The sequence below is a fragment of the Mya arenaria genome, chromosome 5 (genome assembly GCF_026914265.1).
Source record: "Mya arenaria isolate MELC-2E11 chromosome 5, ASM2691426v1".
In the NCBI taxonomy this organism is placed as follows: Eukaryota; Metazoa; Mollusca; class Bivalvia; order Myida; family Myidae; genus Mya; species Mya arenaria.
In genome coordinates this window covers 64210903-64233734 of record NC_069126.1, presented here as the reverse complement: position 1 = coordinate 64233734, position 22832 = coordinate 64210903, and the positions used below count along the sequence as shown (strand labels likewise).

The following is a 22832-nucleotide window of genomic DNA, read 5'->3' as shown; positions in this document are numbered from 1 at the left end:
CATCCAAAAGTCTGAGGGCTACCTTACCTTAAGGTTAGAGTTAACAATCCATGTGAAGAGACATTTGTCCGGTTCCCCGTCCACAGCCTCAAACACCCAGCCACCAGGCCCATTCTCACCTCTGGAATTGTGGGTAATATACAAGTAACACTACACTAAAGTATCTTCAAATGGTTTGTACTACCACTATATTATCTTATAGTCATACTAGTACTTATAATATAATATGAATAAAACTAGAGCTGTCACAGGAGTGACGAATACCCCCAAATGCCGCCTGGACACAGGAATGGCAAACCATTCCTTTGAAAGGAGGCCATAACTCCAAGGTTACTGCACACTGCATCTTCTTTTATCATGCATGTATTGTTTTATTTAAATCTGTTGAGTAATTTAGAAGTTACACTGCTGACAAGAAAAACTAGCCATTCATGAGTTATCGTCCGGAAACCGTTTTTCTATTTTAAGTAACAGTGACCTTGACCTTGGCCCCACCAGCCACAATATCGAACTTGACCTGTATCTTCTGATGTTACACCTGTGTACCAAAAATTGTTCAAATCTGTCTAGCCTTTCATGAGTTATCGTCCGGAAACCATTTTTCTATTTTTAGTAACAGTGACCTTGACCCCACCAGCCCCAATATCGAACTTGACCTGTATTTTCTGATGTTACACCTGTGTACCAAAAATAGTTCAAATCTGTCAAGCCTTTCATGATTTATCGTCCGGAAACCGTTTTTCTATTTTTAGTAACAGTGACCTTGACTTTGGCCCCACCAGCCCCAATATCGAACTTGACCTGTATCTTCTGATGTTACACCTGTGTACCAAAAATTATTCAAATCTGTCTAGCCTTTCATGAGCTATCGTCCGAAAACCAGTTTTCTATTTTTAGTAACAGTGACCTTGACCTTGGCCCCACCAGCCACAATATCGAACTTGACCTGTATCTTCTGATGTTACACCTCTGTAACAAAAATTGTTCAAATCTGTCAAGCCTTTCATGAGTTATCGTACGGAAACCGTTTTTCTATTTTTAGTAACAATGACCTTGACCTTGGCCCCACCAGCCCCAATATCGAACTTGACCTGTATCTTCTGATATTACACCTGTGCACCAAAAAATTTTCAAATCTGTCTAGCCTTTCATGAGTTATCCTCCGGAAACCATGAAAACCGACAGACCGACCAACCGACAGACAGACAGACCGACAAGCTCACTCCTATATACCCCTTCAAACTTCGTTTGTGGGGGTATAATAATCTTTAAAAATGTTGAAAACAACATGTTACAATATAAATTATGTAGTTATGAAAGGATGTACCCTTAAAATAAAATAGACAACTTAACTAGTAAAGGTATATGAAGTATTCACAGTGATTCTATTTGCTAGCATAAAGTGCAAGTAAATCTAATACAAGAGCCCAGCAGAGCAAATACCAACGCTCGTCTGTTTATGGCCTTCTCAAATTCAAACAAAGAGAACAACTCCACAACTATTGAAGCAAGAGTTATGGGCCTTGTAAAAATGTTCGCATTACTCTGGGAAAATGTGTACCAACTTTTATTTAAATATTTTGAATGTCTTTTTGAGTTATGGCAAAGGTAAAAGTTTTGCCGATGACGCCCATGACACCAACACAAAGGCTATGACAATACCTCATCTTTTTTTCTTATAAACTATAACAGACTTCATGACTGTGCAATGTATATTATTCAGTTTTATCATCTAGAGCCAACTATATTAAACTGGTCATTTTTCTGGTTTAGTCATCAAAATGTTTATTGATTGGTTAATATTAATCCAATAATTATTATTGAAATTTCTTGCATTTGCAAACTACCCAAAAGATAACCTTTGGATAAGTTATCCAGTTTTATACAAAAAGCCCCAGTACCATATTTAAAAGAATGAAGTGAATAATCCATACATGCCATATTTCTGGAAGGCTTCCCAGGGGATTTTACGAAGAAATCTAGGGTGCTTTTTATATCGTTATAATCGAAGGCACATTATTTTTTTGTTTGCTCTTCTTTTACAAGTGTTTTATTTAACGAGCTTTTTTTTTAAAATGAAAAGCACTGAATCAGGTATATTGTAATTAGAAATCTAGTCTTCATTTTCTAAATCACATAATGTTTTTTATTTATCCCCCAACTAGACCCCGGGGGGATAAAACCAAAGTTCCAGAGGATATGGCATGTAAGATAATCATTAAAATTGATTTAGTGCTGACATATTACTGTCAATGTTACCAATTTGGCAATGTAGCGATTAAAAACTTTTTTAAAATAAAATATGTACTTAAATGTGAAAAAAAAACACATGTATATGAAGAAGAAAAGGTCTGTACTGAAGCAATTCATATCAAAACAATGTGGAAAGAAAACCCAACAAAAATGGTGAATAAAGCTCCTCCATCTACAGAATACACACATATAACGGCAAATGGCTTGAAATGAAATCAATACAAATATGACTGGTGTACATCACAAATGTTGCTATATATAAGATTGTACGTCTAAGAAATTTGAAATTTCAAGGTGATCTTGGAAATTATTCAACAATAATTCTTTTGATATGTGATCCAGTGTTTTCATATTAATAATATACAAGAGTGACACTCACAAAATACGCCCATCAATAATTTCTTGGATTCTAAGACAACTTACTGTCACATTGGCCCTTTGAGAAGCAAGCTTTTCAAGAAGCAAATGATTTGGCACAATATGGCATTAACAGTAGAAATTTTTTATTTTAATTCAAGGGTTTCGAAAAAAAAGTCAGAAAAGGCTCCTGAAAATCGTGTCTATAGATATAGACGATTAATCCCAAATCATGCCCAAAGACGATCAACGTGTTCGGGATTTGAAAAACAACATTCATGTAAAAATCGTCTCCAAGAGATGATTCATCCTTAATCGTACCCAAGAGACAATCAGTGTGTACTTGGCAAAGCATTTATACCGGCAAACATTCTTGGTAAAGATTTTATAGCTACAAACATTTTCAGCAAGTTTGGTGAAGATCAGATGAGAATTGTAATCCTGAAGTGCTTCGGGGCATTTGGCTGATTATCATACTTGACCGATTTATTTTACCAACAAATATTTTCAGCAAGTTTGGTGAAGATCAGATGATAACTGTTCAAATTAGACAGTGGACAAAGCAAAAATGGCAAATTTTGACCAATTCAAGGGCCATAATCCTGAAGAGCCTGGCTGGTTATAGAACTTTTCCAAGAATATATACCAACAAACATTTATAGTAGCAAGTTTGGTGAAATTCGGATAAAAACTGTTCAAGTTTGAGAGTAGACAAAGCTAAAATGGCCAATTTTGATAAATTCAGGGGGCCATAACTCTGGAGTGCCTAAAGCGATTAGGCTGGTTATCGATCTTCACCTAGATATTTCACCAACAAACACTTTCATGAAGTTTGGTGGAAATTGGATGAGAAATGTTCAAGTTAGAGAGCGGACAAAGCTAAAATGGACAATTTTGACAAATTCAGGGGGCCATAACTCTGGAGTGCCTAAAGCGATTTGGCTGGTTATTAAACTTGACCGAGATATTTCACCAACAAACACTTTCATGACGTTTGATGGAAATTGGATGAGAAATGATCAAGTTAGAGAGCGGACAAAGCTAAAATGGCCAATTTTGACAAATTCAGGGGGCCATAACTCTGGAGTGCCTAAAGCGATTTGGCTGGTTATCGAACTTGACCTAGATATTTCACCAACAAACACTTTCATGAAGTTTGGTGGAAATTGGATGAGAAATGTTCAAGTTAGAGAGCGGACAACATTGTGGAGCCGCCCGCCCGCCGCCCGCCCGCCCGCCACCCGCCCGCCATGGGTGTTCCCATAATACGGCCATCGTAAGATGGGCGTATAATAATAGTATAGAATATCATTTAGTTTATTTAATGTAGAGATGATAATTGTTGTTGAACATTTCCAAGATAAAATGATAACTATGCACAAAAGTATTAATATAAGAGATAGTTATTGGAAATAAAACTCTATCAAACAGTGAAACCACAACTCTTTTTAAATTGGAATATTGTGCTATCAATAATCTAAAAAATAAAGAAGAATAATAACAAATTCATTCAAACCAAAAAAATAGTCTCCATTATTTCTGCTGCCAAAGAAAATAAAGAGTAGTTTGGGATATTTCTTTCTTAGGGCAAGCAGAGTTGAAATGTTATTTTTACACTTAAAACTGTCATAATTTTGTCTGTGTCAACGAGCCCACTTTTCAGAGCGTTGTTAACGTCATCATTGTTAACTTTCAAAAATTATTGCTCTGGAATGATCGTGAACACTTTTGATCTGCAGAATTTCTAACAATTTTTGAGACAACTGTTTCAGCTGTTTTATTTTAAAAATATTAGCACACCAAGAAACATTTCATCTTTAAAAGTTAACAACGATGTGGTCAATAACATTGTTAACTTTAACAAAGTTCTGAACAATATTAATTTAGTTTTTTACCAAACAGTGTAAAAATTAATGGGTACAAAAAAGGTTACCCTGGCATTAAAACATTAGAATTGGATTCGAAAATAAGTGTGAGTAACAGAAATAAATAAAATTGTTACGCCTAAACAAAGTGATTTTCAAACAATGATACCGTAAACCATTGGGTATTAGACGCCCTTTTTCCCCTCAGATTTTGATGCAAAAAAATGCCTGCGTATACCCAGTAACAATTTTTTTAACTTTTTTTCTGAGGTCGATTTCAAGCTGAGAGTTTGTTTAGATTTATGTAGAAAGGGATGTTACTCGCTTATATATAAGTTAAAACGGCAGTTGAAGATCGGGATACTTTTTTTTCGTTAGACATTTATAATTTAAACAAAAATATTTTTCGATTAAAGTTATTGAATATTATTTTGAATAATAAATTGAATTCAACAATAACTAAACTTGCATATAAAAAAGCAAAGTTGGGCACTGTCAAAATATTTTTTATCAGTTGTACGAGAAGGTGTGAAAAACTCGACTGCCTTTAACCTGTTTAACATACCAATACTACTGCAAACTGTTGCGATAATGGTCTTGTTTTTTCGCACTTTGTCACATTCTTTATTCTTTTCTGTAGGTGTTGACATTTTGAGAACGAACCCGTACAATATAAGGTTTTTGCAAAACTTAACTTTTCATTCTCAACAGTTTATCATTGTATGGTTTTAAAGATAACCGTCTCCATTTTCATGAAAAAAATAATTTCCCCTGCGTCTCATACCACCTATCGTCTTATACCCAGTCATTTACGGTAGTTACAATTTTAAGCAGAAAAATAAGTTCACAATATTTTATTTAAATTTCTTTCAGAGTTGTCCTTTCAGAGTTGTGGTTTCACCGATTTTCTTTAGATAGGTTACATAATAAATACATACAACAGTTAGTAAAGGAATCAAACTGCAGATTGTGAATGAAATACTGGCAAGTGATGGCCGGTGGAGGTATCTAGAGATGAAGACATGCTAGTAGCGTAAGAACTTGCTAGAACACACCGCAGCACATCTAAGGCGAGATAGTGTTACCAGTACCTAACATATTTCTTTTGAACGGGCATATCTGGGTGTGTACAGCCCATGCCTATTGATACAAAATGTCGCTCATCTAATTTCGACCACTGCCTCACGCTTATAAAGTCCCGCGCCGATACCAGCCCGCCTGCCGCCTCTGTCGCTATGTTGTACATAATCTGCGTATTTTCATCTAGTTCTTGCAAGCACTGCAAATTTTGAAAAACAAATATTGTTCCATTAGCATGCAAACTTTGACAACACAAATCTTATGAACACTCGAGCGTACCTGACATATTTTTTCTGAATGGGCATTTCAGGACATGCGCAGCTAACACTGGCCACGATGTGCATGTTTTTATGCACGAGCCAGTGTCGTACAGTGACAAAGTCCCGTGCCGAGATCAGTCCGCCCGCGGCCTCATTAGCGATATTGTACATAATCTCAGTAGTGTCATCAACTACAACCAAAGTCTGCAAGAAAATAGACAGCATGCATCTCTCCGCAGACAATTGTATAAAACAGGTTTACTCTGGTTTGTTAGTAAGCCAAAAATGTTCAATATTTATCTAAAAAATATAATTAACCAGTCAAATAATTTAAATTTGCAAAATAGCAAAAAGATAATGTGTAGACAACTTATAAAAGTTTTATACAACTTTGAACTAAGATGTGAAAGTCAAATTAATAAAAAAAAGAAAGAAAATCTATCTTACACCACCATTCAAGCATTTTTTCTCAAAGGTTTCCCCGGACCATCTAGCTCAGAAAACCAGGACTTGCCCACAACTTGAGGGATACCATCATAATTTGCTCTTCTTATTGACATGTTCCAGTTTTATAAGCATTTTATTTAAACTAGTATTTACATTTAACTTAAAAGCACTGTTCAAATTAAAATGTTGAAAAACAATCCCACATAGTAACATAGCAATCAGATTTATCAGAAAATGCAAACTATATTTTATTTTAATAAGAAACCACAACAATTTTCAACCCCAAATCATACAAAAAATGCCAAAAAAAGCTAATTGATTGCCAGATTCTATCAGCTAAAATCTGTCAAATAAAACTTAAATTGGTATGGATTTTGCTGAAAGCAAAAAAACCAATTGACAGACAGGTGCAATTTATTCTTTATTTGAAAGGATATCACTCTTATTATATTACCCAATTAGCAATTGTAAAGGTCTACTTTAGATCTACATTATACCTCAGGTTCAAATGGTCATAACTTATATTCCCAAAAACATTCATATAAAATACTTGATTGCCAAAGTTTTGAGCAGAGATGGACAGTCCCCAACTCACCAACAGACTGAACGTGCCAATCTTAATTTTTTTAAATATTTTGTTTGAGTATTTGAGTCTCAGACTGAGGACCAAATAATGGTTAGGGGATTAGACCTGCTTTGAAATTGCTTTCAAAACAAGTTATATACATTTTAAGATACTTTTTCCTTATTTTTATGCAAATTATGCCCTGAAAAAACAACAACACTAAACAAATTAACATCTGTCTAAAATTTAAATTTCAAGATTGATCCTGATTTTGGACATCATTGTTTGGAAATAACAGTTAAATTTAAAGCTGCACTCTCACAGATTGATTTTATTTTTTGTCTTGGAACGAGCCAATTTTTGCGAAAAATCCATGGAAACCAGTTATGTAAGACTGCTGACAAAAAAATTAGATCGCAGATTTTTATATTTAAGTTCAATTTTTTTTTATTAAACCCTTAGTAATGGTTTAAGCCATAACATTTGCTCTATCCAAAATTAAAAAAGTTGTCAAAACATTCAATCTGTGAGAGTGCAGCTTTAAGGCAAAACAAAACGTCTCCAAATTCATCAAAACAGATGACCTTAAATTTGACCTGATATTAGATACTTTGATTTCACAGTGGACCATCAATGAAATACTTAGTCACCTACCCTACTCTCTAGAATGGTTGGGTTCCACTCCGGGGATTCGTTGAGGGTTTTCACCATGTCCTCCCAGAGATCTCGGGGTGCCATATTAATGAAGCCCTTAAATAAAAAAATAAATTTCTTTACAACATTAAAACAATTTATTCAACAGCATAATGATGGGAAATAAAAAGCTTAGCTGAGGCCAAAAAAATACAATTCTTTGTTTCCACTAACATCTCAAAAATCTAGGGTACATAGGTAGGTAGGTAGGAAAATTAGGGAATCCACTTTATGGCAAAAAATGTGTAGGATCGGCTGAAGAAATATGCTCGGTCGGATCTGTGTAAAGATTTTTTTTTCAAGCCTTCACATCAATAAATAAAGTCCACCAAAATAGTCCTATTAGTTGGATACACATTTGCTCAAACTTGGCTCATCTTTCCAATGAGCCTACCAAAAAATGTCATAAGATCACAAATTTCTATTGAATACAAAGCTGGCGTCAATAATGAAAATAAAATTTGAACTTGTAACTTTAAACAAGCTGAGAAGAATATTTCAAGTCTAACATTTTGTTTCAATATGACTGTAGCTCATTACAACCAAGGATAAAAGATACGAAAAATCGATCATATGATACTTAAGATGGACCATAATGTGAATCTTAATCTGTTGACATAATGCATTATCATTAAATCATATTGGTTAAATGTCATCACTTGGTTCGTGATCAATTGAGATATTGACTCGTTAACAGAGCCTTAAACTGAAACTAACCCAATCAAAACTACCCATGGATATGAAACGGTCATTAGGCCAAAAAAATAAATATGTCTGGTTCAGGAAACGTTGTCCCAAAAAATTAGGAGGGTAGGCATTTTTTCCATTTTTTTTTTTTTTTTTTTTTTTTTTTTGGACGTATGTTGTCTATGTGTAGACGATGCACAGAGCAGTCAGATCACTTTGTAACTCCCAGCATGTGGTATTGTGATGTGTGCTTGTTTCAATGCAGTCATTTAACCACATAATAACAGAGCATTTCAACCCTGTATTATCTGTAAGGACCACAATGGAAATAAGGTTTTATTTTAACTCTTTTTTGTGTTATCCTTGACATAAATGTTATATATGTTTATACATGTTTAAATTTGTATTTGTCATGTTATATGCAATTTTTATGTCGAATAAATCTATCTAATCTATCTAACCATGTATCATCTTTGTTTATTCACATAATTTTCCTTTTCTATGCTTGCTGTTTATGTACCCTATGCCTTTTAGTCACCCTCTGTACAATGCTAACCTGCACAAAGAGTTCACAAAAGAGATTCATGTACAACCTAGTATTTTATAAAAATTCCATTTTTTAAAGATTTCTGTCGACAATTTTGTTTAAAATATCTTGTAAAGATAAGTCACTTTAATACATCTCTTTTGTGAATTCTGTCATTGTAACAAATGCACATTGTGAGTGGTGTTGCACAAAATCATATAAGGCATTAGCTAGGCAACCTTAGTGCACTGAGGACCTAGGGGTCCAGGTTAGAAGAGCAACAAAAGTATTATCCAATACTTTGTGAGTTTAATATTATTAATTGACTGTTGATATATTTCCCAAACACAATTATTAAAGTACAAAATGCGTACATTCAATGACATGGCAATTTTTTCACTGTGCAACCATGCTGGACCGCTTTCATGACCTGCCGCTCTGCTCCATGTTCACATTTTTGGAGTTTTATGGCCATCAAAGTGGCTGGTGAACACGCCATGGGCGCCGCCATTGTTGTGCGCTCTATTAACCCAAAGATCGATATAAACGCGCTCTATTAACCCAAAGAGCAATAACTACAGAAAAGAAAATTTTCAATACGCAGTATAGCGGTTTTCGGCCGCGATTTCGAAAAAAAAGTTTAGGGTCGGCGGGTAAAAAATAGGGTCGGTCGGGTTTCCTGAACCAGACATATTTGTTTTTTTGGCCTTATGTCAAATCAAGACAAACAACATGTTGACCTCCTACCAATTTGCTCATAGGACCTGACCAACAAAGACAGCAAATCAGATTGGATTAGGAAATACTGCTAAATTAACAGCTTAAAAAACAAGAGGCCCAAAAGGGCCTATGCTCTACTGGCTGGGTTTGAGTGGTCAACATCACTGTTTTCGAAAAGAACCAACCTCTAATCTGAATACTGTAAAAGTTTCATTGAGATACAATCAAAACTGAAGACTGTATCATGTTTGCAAGCATTTTTTGCACAATAGCATTTTTTTATACTATCAAGGCCCATAATCTAATCATTTCAAGGCCAATAATCTAGGCATGCATGGGCAGATCTAGCTGGTTTTCGAAAGGATCCGAGCTGTAATGGATATCCAAATACTGTACAAGTTTCATTGAGATACAATCAAAACTGAAGACTGTATCATGTTAACAAGTAATTGTTTACACAATAGCATTTTTTTATACTATCAAGGCCCATAATCTAGGCATGCATAGGCGGATCTGGCTGGTTTTCAAAAGGAACCAAGCTCTAATGGATATCTAGATACTGTACAAGTTTCATCAAGATACAATCAAAACTAAAGGCTGATTCATGTTAACAAGGAATTGTTTACAGATGCACTGACTTTTTATACTATCAAGGCCCATAATCTAGGCATGCATGGGCGGATCTGACTGGATTTCGAAAGGAACCGAGCTCTAATGGATATGTAGATACTGTACAAGTTTCATCGAGATACATTCAAAACTGAAGGCTGTATTGTGTTAACAAGGAATTGTTTACAGACGCACGGATGCACATACTACGTACACATTACCATTGCATAAGCTCTTCTGGCCTTTGGCCAGTAGAGCAAAAAACATGTCAAAATATTGATATCCAGCAGCCACAGTAAAGCGTTGAAATAGTTTATGGAATTTTACTTTATATAATGATCAATACATGCGCTAGATCATAAAATAACTAAAATACAACATTTAATGGAATATAACACATAATATAATTGTTCCTTGGAAATCGGCTGAAAGTAACACTTGCAGTTAAACTTGCTTTATTTAAGAGATTGGTGCAATTACTGCTTAGAAACAGGGAGACATTATTTTGCTTTAATGTGGTTGTCTGATGTGCAAATTTTTGATGACCAAGTCTGGTCAATGTATTACTTTAGCAACGAGAATAGGCAATCCCTAGAAGTATATATTTACATAGCTGATGGGAGATTGCGGATGTCTTAAATCCACCGTTGTCTCCCAAGCCAATATACTGGGAAAAATTAAGTCATATCAGAGCCTTGCATTTGTGAAGGATGGTGAATAAATACTTCAACAGGAATGACTGTAAACACAGTGTTTACACGGTTATAACGGCTGCGGTCAATGAATTATTTAAATATTAATTAGTACATGATATGCAGTCAATTGTATCCTTGGTTTGGTTAAAGTTAGCCAAACTGTTCATTGATTGGTCAATTGTTATCCAATAACTACTGTCGCCTAATCAAAACTGCTTTATATTGTATTATAGCCAAACGAAAACCAATGTGGATAAATAATCCAGTTTTATACAATTGGTGATGTTTATGAATTACCTGTTACCAAGAAGTTCTTAGTGATATACTTCTTACACTTAAACTTTTATAATAACGGACTTGAATCTTTTAAAAGTGATGCTTAAAATATCCTTATATGATCCTTGCCCAAGAAAGTTTTGCTATTTTAAGTCCCATTTCATGGTGCAGTCTTGTTTATTTTATTCACAAATTTTCTCTGATATTGACATAAAATGTTCACTTGGTCATTTTTTGTCGGGTGCGAAGCCAACCTCCAGCCAGCCAAAAGTGCCAGTGGTGGAATATAAGTAATCAATTAAGCACCATTTCAACCATCAATGACAAGTAAGGAAATGTTCAGCCACTTAAATATCACTGATGAATCCCTGTATATACCAACCTTAAGTTTAAATAATTTTCGTCCGTATTTTTTAATGTTCTTGCAGTAGACCATTCCCTCTTCGAGACTTTTCCCGGTCTCCAGTTTCCAGTCATCCTCGTAAAACATCTCCAACATGTCTTGTTTGGCTGTATCCAGGAGTTGCCGGTAGTTCTCCGACTCCTGAATGAGGAAAATAATTAATTACCAAGATGCAAGTTGTCAGTCAATCATATTGTTGGTCATCAATAGGATTATACTTCAACAATATATAATAGCACATGGCTGTATCGTCCGGTGGATTACTTTTACCACCTCCAACATTAACCTCCATCCAGTGACAACTCTTTCGAGTAATCTAGGGTTATAGACATGTTTTGAAAAGGACAAGGTGCTGATAATTGTATCAGGTCATAAAGAACTGGAAAATAAAAAAAGTAATAGAAGTATAGGCTGAAACTATCAAATATGTTATGTTTTGTATCCATTTATAATCGTTTTAATAAAAACAAAATAAATATTTTACAGTCTTAAGCATTTCATTCAACAGAGGCAGGAGAGTACACATGTTGGTAAGGCAGAAGTGTGCTACCAGCAAAGGAGAGATCGCAGCACCATTCCGTAACTCTTCCGCTAAAAAAAAGTTCTAAATGGTAGTTAAAGGGATGTATATATATATATATATATATATGTACAGTGAGACAATAATCTATGAGCTCAGATATTTCCTTGTATAAAAAAAATATAACCTAACTTGGCCAAAAATCCTGTGCAAAGAAACATGTAGTTCCACTTTCTTTTTTCTGTCAGTAAAATCAAGCTATGTGAATCTATGCAATATAATTATTATGACACAGAATTTTTTTTTGTATAATACTTATTAGAATCACTTATGGTACATTGAATTTGTAAATATTTTTAAAAATCTGTTTCCTAACAGATAAATTTTACTTCCGGCAAAAAATGCCAAATTCCTCCTGAGAGACAGCTCTGCTACCAAACCTGTAACAACCGACAAAAATACTCCATTAAAATTACATACAGTTACCTTTTCCTTTTTAAAAAATCCCTTTGAACCTCTCCGAGAATTTCTACAGCCTTTACACCCATTAAACATCATCCCTCAACCAGCGATAGAAAAACAGATGTGAGTGGGACGGACTTTCAGGCTCTTTGATTGCTGGAGAAACTGCCCACGACCAGGGCAGTGAAAACCAGCCAATAAGGCCATACGAAATTGATTCTTGGTTTCAACTTCAAATCCTACCTACCAGGTAGGAAAAAACACAATCAAATGTTGAGGATAAAAATATAAATTGTCTGAATTCATTGTCTTCGATATCACAGCAAACAGCAGGCAATCAATAAGAAGAATTATGCACCATCTTATAAACAAGATCGTAGGATCGAAATTTTCAAAACAATATTTTAATGTTGTAATTATTTCTATTTCTAAAATGAGAGTTAATTTAGACAAAGATTACATGATTTTGGCAGTAAATCGTTCTATTTTTAAAATTGTTGCATTGACCGAATAATTAAAGAAAAATCTTAGTCTTACAATATTGTGTTTTCACCTCAGTGATAAGAATGTTCCCTAGTAGGTGAATAAATAAGGTCATATGATTTTAGAAAAAAATTCTTTTGTTTTTTCTTTTTTGTCATTGAATTTAGAAGCCGGAATACGTCAAAATCTTTCAACAGGCCGTACGTGCTATATAAAATCCAGAATTTGAGCAAGCCCTACTTAAAGCTGCGAAATAATTTCACCAGTGCAGGGTTGCGTTGACAACTATTTGTTTAAAGCAAAACCTTGAAAGCCTGCTGGTGCTAACACAGAACTAGTTTGGCTTGGCCTAATTGCTGTCTGTCCTCAAACATTGACAAAATAATCAAGAGGTCTCCTATGGATGTCCTTATGTATGCATTTCATCGGGGAGTATTTAGATGAATATAAATATTATTCATTGAAGAGGGAAAGCACTGACTCTGTCATTGAACGGCATAATTTATACAAGAACTGCTAGATTGTAATTTAACTTTTCATTCCACCTCTTCATATTAATTAAAGTCCCAGTGCCACAGAGAATTAAAAATTAGTGAAAAATATAAAAGTGAGTATATATCTATGAGAGAGTCTCATATAATGTCTGATCTAATCCCGAGGTCCACTCAATGCTTTATTACATAGAAATGTATGGGAAAAACCAACAAAATCCAGGTCCACTGACTCACTATATACTAATGAGGTAAGATAAGTTGGCAGAGCATAGTGCTTTTCAAACAGTACCTGAGCGGTTGCTGAATTTGACTGTAGAAATAATTAGAGAAATACTGATAGAAACAGATGAATATAATTAATAGTTAAGATTTTAAAATCAGGTATGCAATAAGGAAATGACCATGGCGTCTCAAAATGTGTGCCGCAATTATGATCATGGACCTTGTGCGTATACCAAGAAAACTATCATAGGATATAAAAGAAATTCAGTGTGGTAAAATTTAAAATCACATTTTAAACCCTTTTTAGAAACAATAACGTCATTAACGTTTCAATTACTTCAATTTCTCTTTTATTTTGTCCTCTTTATAGTAATCAATATCTCATGTGGTTTAAGTAATTGTTTCCCTACAACAAACACTTCCCTTCGTCCTATAGTTCACAAATCAATGGTGAAGTGTTGAAAATCAATAGCAGAAATTAGCCATGAATGTTATTTTAACAAAGATTATTATTAAGTTATCATTTTTCAGCCTTATTTTCAAAGCCATTTTCAATTCCATTTGATTCAATCAGAACAGTTTGAGTATTTAAGGTATCTGATGTATACATCAATGTGAACATTGGAAGCCTGTTGGTCCATAAGAATTTGGTATCATTTTGAAGGATTTTCTGGAAGAGAATTGCAAACAAGCTTTTTGGGTATGAAAAGATTGAAAAATAAGCCAACTCACTCTGATTATAGTTGAAATAATATTAAAGAACAAAACTTCAATCACCTTATGTATTATGTAGGTCATTTATTTTAATAGTAATCAGTTAAATAATACCAAAATTACATGAGGGTCACCTTTAAAGCAACAAAGGACTCCACCTACGGTCTACTCAGATGATTGGTATCTGTGAAAAGGGTAGTTGGTATTTAATATTCTTGACTGTACATCATACTGAAGGTCAAAATAAGCAGATTTTAAAAAGTTTGCAGAATGGGGAAAAATGGTTCTTATTAATTAGCATCAGGGTTCCCAAAAAGACACATGGCTGGAACGCTTAATAGGACATTAACGGTATTTAAAGTTATATATATCCTTTCAAAAACTCATTTTAACTTCATTCATTATTTATCCACCAAATCAATAGAAAAAAGAGAAACTGGAACTGTGTTAAACCAAGTATGACAGTTTAATTAATAATTCAGCAGCTTTAAATGACAGATGATACTTATTAACCATCGGAAATCATATTCTGCAGATTTAAATATCAAGAATTCATTCATACATGACATGAATGCAAAGCTAAGCTATCTAATTAAAAGTAATAAGAAAAATAATCTGTCAACAACACCAGTCTGTTTTTAATCTGAAATGTTGTTTTATAAACAAAAAAGATGCATTCCACTGCTCTGTAGAAGAGTCACTGTAGATCTGACTTTATTATATACCCATCATAAATCCACACGCAATACATATCGCAAAATACGTAAGTCCGCATTCCACTCTTGTGACGTCACGTCATAACAAGCATCATTGCGCGATGTTAAAATGACGCCATAAACCAAAATAGTGCATCGTTAAAATGTCATTTTTTATGAAAACATGTGGCTTTTAAGAGATCTAACCAGTAATGTATATAACAAAAGGGTTATTAGTACTGTGGTTTGATCCAGAATGTCGTATTCGATTCTCGTGAACTCTTGCAGATTTTGATCCAAATCTGCAAAAACCCACTCAAGTCAGATACAAGCCCTCGGATCAAAACTCAGTTCTAATAGCCCTTTTTTGTTATCTAATTGATATATCAGATTTTTTTTTCTAATAGAAACATACAAAACTACCTGATAAAATTTCGCTATATCTGTTGATATTTGATTTTTTTAAAAACAAAATTGAGTAAATTTGAAGCTCTTGAATGCCATAAAATCAATTTGTTTAGCAATACATATGCCACCACTATAGTTATGTCGTAACAAGATGATCTGTGATGTCTGAAGTACCTTGGTTGTTGGAATTATGCAGCAATAAATAAAATAAAACAGAAGGCAGAAATGCATCTTTTTCTTTTAGAAATATACAACACAAACACCTGATCCTTTTTCAACAGATGCTTGCCATATTTATTTCAAAACAGAGAATACTGTGAAATCATTAATGTTCGTGGGGCATTAATGTTCGTGGTTTTCGTGGGTTAGGTGATCCACGAATTCAAGATCCCACGAAATATAAACCCTTTATTCACTTTTTCAATTGCCTTGTTACGTACATTCTCTAGTATATTATTTACAGAGGTCGCAGTATACAGTGTTAAAACCTGTCTCACTGTATAACTTACGATCATTATTCTGTTAATATATTATAACTGCCTTTAACAAATAATGAACCAAATCAATTAAATGTGTTTTATGCAGCAAATGACAGTTATAAGCACGTGTTTAAACGTGTGCTGTTAATGAAAATCTCCAAGTTTACAAGATGTGCGTGATGAGTGTCTGTACTCGATTTTTTTATTTAATGAAATAATTAATCGATTACTAGTACATTGAAGGTTACTAAGCACCGAACGTGACAATATACGCACCTATTTGGTGTTTTCACAGTTTGCAAAATTCTTAATTGTCATTAAATGGCTTCCCCTATCTGTACTTATGATCAGGGTACATCTTCTTTTATTACCTTTATTCCCAATTAAATCGATAAGTGACATGGGTATATGCACTAATTGGCATGTCGTACCACATTAGCGAGTGTCATAAACCGAGTGACGTAGGAGACGGAAATCACGGGCCAGCGCGTGGATATTATGCAGACGATCTAGGACGATCGCATCTTCGATTTTTTTTTTTCAAAAATGAAAATCCACGAATTTAAGTACCCACGAAATTGTTTTTTTTTCGGCAAACCACGAAATTTCATGCCCACGAACATTAATGATTTCACAGTATATTGCGACTGTCCGAGATCTAGTTCCCTTATTAAACTTTATGAACGCTGAAACCTAGTCTAACAAGAGCTGTCACAGAGACAGGGCGCTCGACTATTCCGCCACTTTTCAGTGTAAGGATTGAAAGGTTTTGGTAAAACATGCATGGATCACTGTTAGATTAGATTTCAATGCAATACATGATGTGTGGAGATATTATCATAAATGTGGTTATATGCAAAAAAATTAACCAGAAATTTTAAGTGTAATAATAAAGGGCCATTATTTGCAAAACACAGTTATCTAACTTGATTATTCAATTAGGTTGGGTGGTTGAATACCATTGTATAAAGTCTCAATGCAATACATCAAGTAGTTGCTGAGATATTATCCTATGTGTGCTAACATACAAGACCTTAACCAGAATTTCTAAGTCGCATAATAAAGGGGCAAAAATGATATAATACAAAAGATAAGAGTTATCTTACTTGATTAAATAAGAAGGTTAAATGGTTGGGAGCCTGTGTGTAAAGTTTCAATGAAATACATGATGTATTTGCTGAAGCATTGACTTAAAAAGTGGTTCACATGCAAAACCTTAACCAGAATTTCTATGTTGAATACAAAAGGGGCCATTATTTGAATTTAATGCAAACTAGAGTTATCTTACTTGGTTATTTAAGTAGATTAGATGGTTGAGAACCATTTTATAAAGTCTCAATGCAGTTCATCCAGTAGTTGCTGAGATATTAACCTATGTGTGCTTACATGCAAAACCGTAACCAGAATTTCTGAGTCAAATAATAAAGGGCAATTATTTGCATTAAATGCAAACTAGAGTTATCTAACTTGGTTAATTAAGTAGGTTGGATGTCTGAGTACCATTGTATAAAGTATCAATGCAATACCTCAAATAGTTGCTGAAATATTAACCTATGTGTGCTTGCACGCAAAACCTTAACCAGAATTTCTAAGTCAAATAATAAAGGCCTATTATTGGCATTAAATGCAAACTAGAGTTATCAAACTTGGTTAATTAAGTAGGTTGGATGGTTGAGTACCATTGTATAAAGTCTCAATGCAATACCTCAAGTAGTTGCTGAGATATTAACCTATGTATGCTTGCACGCAAAACCTTAACCAGAATTTCTAAGTCAAATAATAAAGGCCTATTATTGGCATTAAATGCAAAGTAGAGTTATCTAACTTGGTTAATTAAGTAGGTTGGATGGTTGAGTACCATTGTATAAAGTCTCAATGCAATACCTCAGGTAGTTGCTGAGATATTAACCTATGTATGCTTGCACGCAAAACCTTAACCAGAATTTCTAAGTCAAATAATAAAGGGCAATTATTTGCATTAAATGCAAACTAGAGTTATCTAACTTGGTTAATTAAGTAAGTTGGATGTCTGAGTACCATTGTATAAAGTATCAATGCAATACCTCAAGTATTTGCTGAGATATTAACCTATGTGTGCTTGCACGCAAAACCTTAACCAGAATTTCTAAGTCAAATAATAAAGGCCTATTATTGGCATTAAATGCAAAGTAGAGTTATCTAACTTGGTTAATTAAGTAGGTTGGATGGTTGAGTACCATTGTATAAAGTCTCAATGCAATACCTCAGGTAGTTGCTGAGATATTAACCTATGTATGCTTGCACGTAAAACCTTAACCAGAATTTCTAAGTCAAATAATAAAGGCCTATTATTTGCATTAAATGCAAACTAGAGTTATCTGACTTGGTTAATTTAGTAGGTTGGATGGTTGAGTACCATTGTATAAAGTATCAATGCAATACCTCAAGTAGTTGCTGAGATATTAACCTATGTGTGCTTGCACGCAAAACCTTAACCAAGGGGTGACGCAGACGCCGACGCTTGGGTGAATAGTATAGCTCTCTTTATTCTTCGAATAATCGAGCTAAAAATGAATGCTGATTTTGCCAATAAACTTGAATTCATCACATTTGCATTAAGTTTCATGTATATATCTGCTACAGTGAATGCAACTTTAATTCCGCAAATTGCATTTCTGTCAAATTCAGAGAGGGTTTATCTTATAGAAATGGTCAATAGTCCTACTAAGTTTGGGAACTGAAGGATTGAGCATCTTGGATATATAAAGCAAAAACTGTTGTTTCTAACTCATGGCCCATAGTAAAGCAATTTGGATGAGTTACGCAATTTGGATGAGTTACGCAATTTGGATGTGTTATCTGATGCGATCAACCATAGCTGTTGATCCCAATTTAATTATAACTTTAATATTAAGTTTTAGAGATCAGAATCAATAGGGGCCATATACACTCTACTGGCGTCAACAGTCCTACCAAGTTTGATGACTATATAATGACACTTCTTACTCATGTCACATATGGCTTTTAAATACACTTTGATTCATGTTGGCTAATGGTTGGGTAAAAAAATAATCCAGTTTAGGTGAGGGCAGTCCTTCATAAACTTTATAAAACAAATATCCACTTAAAGTCAACATTACCTTGACCTTTGACTTAGGCCTAAAAAAAATAATTGTTTGGTTAGGGTTACATCCTTTTCAAAAATAGGTAGGGTAGGTAGGCTTTTTATTTTTTTTTATTTTTTTTTTTATTAGGCTTTATATAAGAATATCATTTTCATCATTGGAGAATGGTGTTAAAGCTATCTTCTGTATAAGCATTTAAGGTTGAAACTACATATTGAAAAGCAATTTAAAAAAAAAAATTATTATTTTTTTTAGTTTTTCATTTTTTTTTTTTTCAAACTGACTATAAAAAGTCGGTAGGGTCGGCGCCTATTCCGTAAGTAGGGTCGGGTAACCCGAACCAAATGTATTTTTTTTTTTAGGCCTTACTGACCCCCAAATCAATAAGATTTAATCTTATGACCATAATATACCCAAAGTGCATACAAAATGTGGCAACTTTACAACAAGCAATTCCTCAGTTATTGATCAAAAGCTATTTTTCTAGTAAAGGTCACCATAACCTTGACCTTTACCTGCTGGCCAAAAATTCAATAAGGGTCATCTTCAGACAGTGATCCATGAGCATCAAAAGTTTGAGGAATCTAGAAGTCCTACACATTTAGTTATTGATTGGAAATTGTTGTTCAAGGTTAGGTCACTATGACCTTGACCTTTGACAAAATCAATAAGGGTCATCTAAGTTTTTGATTGGAATCAAAACTGTGACTCTGTTGTTGACACCGCACCCAGACAATATTATCCTGACGTGTCTGCCATGATTTGCAGGCAACACAACAACAATCAATGACATCAAGTACACAAGCACTGCTAGTGGATGGCAACAGTGGTATAATTTCTTAGATGGTCAAGGCTGATTACTTGAAAATCCACTTGATCAATCGCACGTAGTCTGTCCTCGACATTTGCGAGCATCATCAGATTTTTTAACTTGCAGAGGAATTATTGCAAATGTATCACCAAGCTCCCGAGTTGTTGCTGAGCTTTTATATTAAGTCACAGCTCGCAAGGGCCCAGTAGAGCTTGTACAGTCATTGCATGATGTCCGTGAGAAATTGGAACACCGTGATGCTGGTAAGAGCCTCGCACAGTCAACATTATGTCTGTACGATACAATTGTTAATAAATCTTAATTTATTATAAGAAGGTGTATTCACTTCAGTTGACTAGCTACAATGAGAACTTTTCAGGTATAGCCAAACTGGTTTATTTCACTTGTACAAGGTGCGTTCGAGCTCCTTGCGTGCTCCGAACAAATTGTCTGCGATGTCCATACAGATAGCATATGATTGCATCCTCCAAAATATTGTATGGACCCCATAAGCATTTATCCAGAAGCTATGCTTGTACAGAGTCTGTAGACATTATAAAAGTTAGTGGAATTGTACGGGCATTGTACGAATATGTTACCAAAGCAAAACAGAGAGCATTCTTTTTAAGCTTAGGGTAAGGATCTTAGTTGAAGCCATCCAAGGGGGGTAAGTGTGTGGATAGAACAATGTGGTACAGTACTTGCAGGTTCGGGCAAAGGAGTGGCAATTAAATGGTAGTGTTTGTTTCTTAACAGTGTTTAACAAGGTTTGCTTTTTTACATATTATTAAATATCATTAAGATTAATTTTAACTTATGATAGAACTCATACTTATAAATATACTAAATTATCTTAATAACAAAGTATAATACTTTTATATTGAACTAAAATTATTATTTATTATTATCGAACTATTTGAGGTATAATAATTCATAACATTATTCATGTTTCAGTAATATATGTTAAGTTTTAGAACATAATTTAGTATTTGTAGTAAAAGAATATCTAATTCATTTTAGTTTGTACATAAAATTAACTCTTACAATCAGAATTTGGCTTGTGACCTTTAACAAAAAAGAACTGAAAACTTTATACAGCAGAAGAAAAGTCTTTGCATAGTTGTAAGCACAGTTCAAAATCAGGTACATAAAAGAAAACTTTTGGCCATTCAAAAGACAAGTATTGGGAAATAGCACTGTACTTTGACAATTACTTCCATTTTAGAGAAAAAAGTGATCAAAGATTTTACTCAAAGGATTTTGTGGGTCAAAGTTCCATTCAAATAAATCATGTTTATTCAGTATAAATATTTAATGGCCATGTATTGAATTATGAAATATTCCATATTAGGTTAATACCAAAAATGTTCTAACAAAATAAAAATCAGAAATAAAAATATTATAAAGTCACGTACAATGCACACAAAAAAAGTTATCAAAAAGTTAATCAATCATTGTGCAATAGAAAATTTACATTTTTAATCAAAGCTTTTCAGATTTTAGACAATTACATTGAAACATGATATTTTGGGAAAGTGCTATCCCTAGTTGAATTTGTACATTCCCTAGTTACCATGCTATAGAAATCAATAAGCAGTGAAAATGCAGCTTTAAGAAATTAACAACAAAAATCATTTTTTTGTGAAATAAAGATGTTTAAATGTGTTACAATTTCACAATAAAAGCATTATAGTGATTATTTTTTAATATACCGGCCGGTAATTAAGCAATGCATTTTGAAAGGAACATTATGAGTCGGATAATGTGTTGAGGTGCCTTATATATAAATATCATTAAAAAGTACTAAATTTGTTTAGAAATGTATGTTGAAAGTTAAATTTGTAAGAATTACTTTTTATCTAAAAATGTGATTTTCTAAGGGCAGGGGATTGTGTAGTGGGTTGTTTTTTTTGTTGCATTTTGCAGTTGTGCTGCGGGTCGTATGAAATTTTGGGTAGCAGGGCGTATTGTACCACATGACATATTCCATCCACACACTTACAGGGCTGGCCAGGCTGCGTACGCTGTACATAGACGCGTTTGACCCCAGCGAACTGATCGAACCCAACGACGAGTCACTTGCCTTGCGTTCATGCTTGCCCTTATGGTGGTGATGGTTGTGGCCGTGGTGGTGACTGTGACGGTGGTGGTGCGATGATGATGATGCTGACAGGCTGTTGTTGTTGGCTTGTTCTTCCTCATCTTCGGAACCTGAAAGTACCGGAAAAAAGCCCCGTTTTAGTTTGTACTAATCTATTACAGGTCAATTGTTAAGAAAGCGAATCATACTTTTAGTCCCTTTCCTGTTTAAAAACAATACTATTATGAATTTAAAAAAAAACTTCCTTTTTTACAAGGCCATGAGGGCATCCCCCTCAGGTTACAAGGACTTGAGCCTTTGGGCAAGTGAGGGACATCGAAACCACTAGACCACTCCAAACAGCTTGATCATTGTATATTTCATATTTTAAGAGGTTGAAATAAGCTTCTCGTAGAAGTTACTTTTTTATTACCGGTATGATTTCATTTCTATATCTTAAACAAGAGTGCCATAAAGAGAACATTGCTCATCTGATTTTTTGTGGAAAGGGGCATAACTCAGCAACTCTTAAAGTCAGAGTTATGAACGTATCTAAACATGTGTTTATTGTCTCTGACAACATGTGCCCTCCTTTAAATAATATCTTGAAATAGTTGTCTTGTTATGGACTTTTTTGCGCTCATGGCAATCAGCTGATGACAAAATTATGACAATACCTCAATATGTTTTCTTGATAATTAAAGACGAGCTAAAAACATGAAGGATATAGGTAAAAAAAATGTACATGAAGTTCATATGTAGGTCATCAACTCCAAATGCATACCCATAAAACATCATACCAATAATTGCTACCACAGTGTCACCTAACAATAGCCATTATTTGAGGCTAGTTGATTTTGTTTTATGGATCAAATGGCAATGATAGTTCCATAACTATTCGTTTGTTAAAAACAACTAATTGAC

The 22832-nt window shown here is 34.1% G+C and overlaps 1 protein-coding gene across 5 annotated transcripts in view; it reads right to left on the bottom strand.

Moving 5' to 3' along the window:
* Nucleotides 1-22832, bottom strand: part of LOC128234093 (steroidogenic acute regulatory protein-like) — a 50526-nt gene that overhangs the window by 6681 nt on the left and 21013 nt on the right. For 3 of the 5 annotated variants that reach the window (XM_052948082.1, XM_052948083.1, XM_052948085.1), the window contains 5 exons: nucleotides 21831-22039; nucleotides 11416-11577; nucleotides 7482-7577; nucleotides 5567-5754; nucleotides 28-121 (listed from right to left, as the gene is read on the bottom strand). In XM_052948082.1, coding sequence (XP_052804042.1) covers nucleotides 28-121; nucleotides 5567-5754; nucleotides 7482-7577; nucleotides 11416-11577; nucleotides 21831-22039 — 749 coding nt within the window. Of the gene's footprint in view, nucleotides 1-27; nucleotides 122-5566; nucleotides 5755-5834; nucleotides 6020-7481; nucleotides 7578-11415; nucleotides 11578-21830; nucleotides 22040-22832 lie in introns of all 5 variants that reach the window. The other 2 variants (XM_052948084.1, XM_052948086.1) reach the window with 2 other exon arrangements.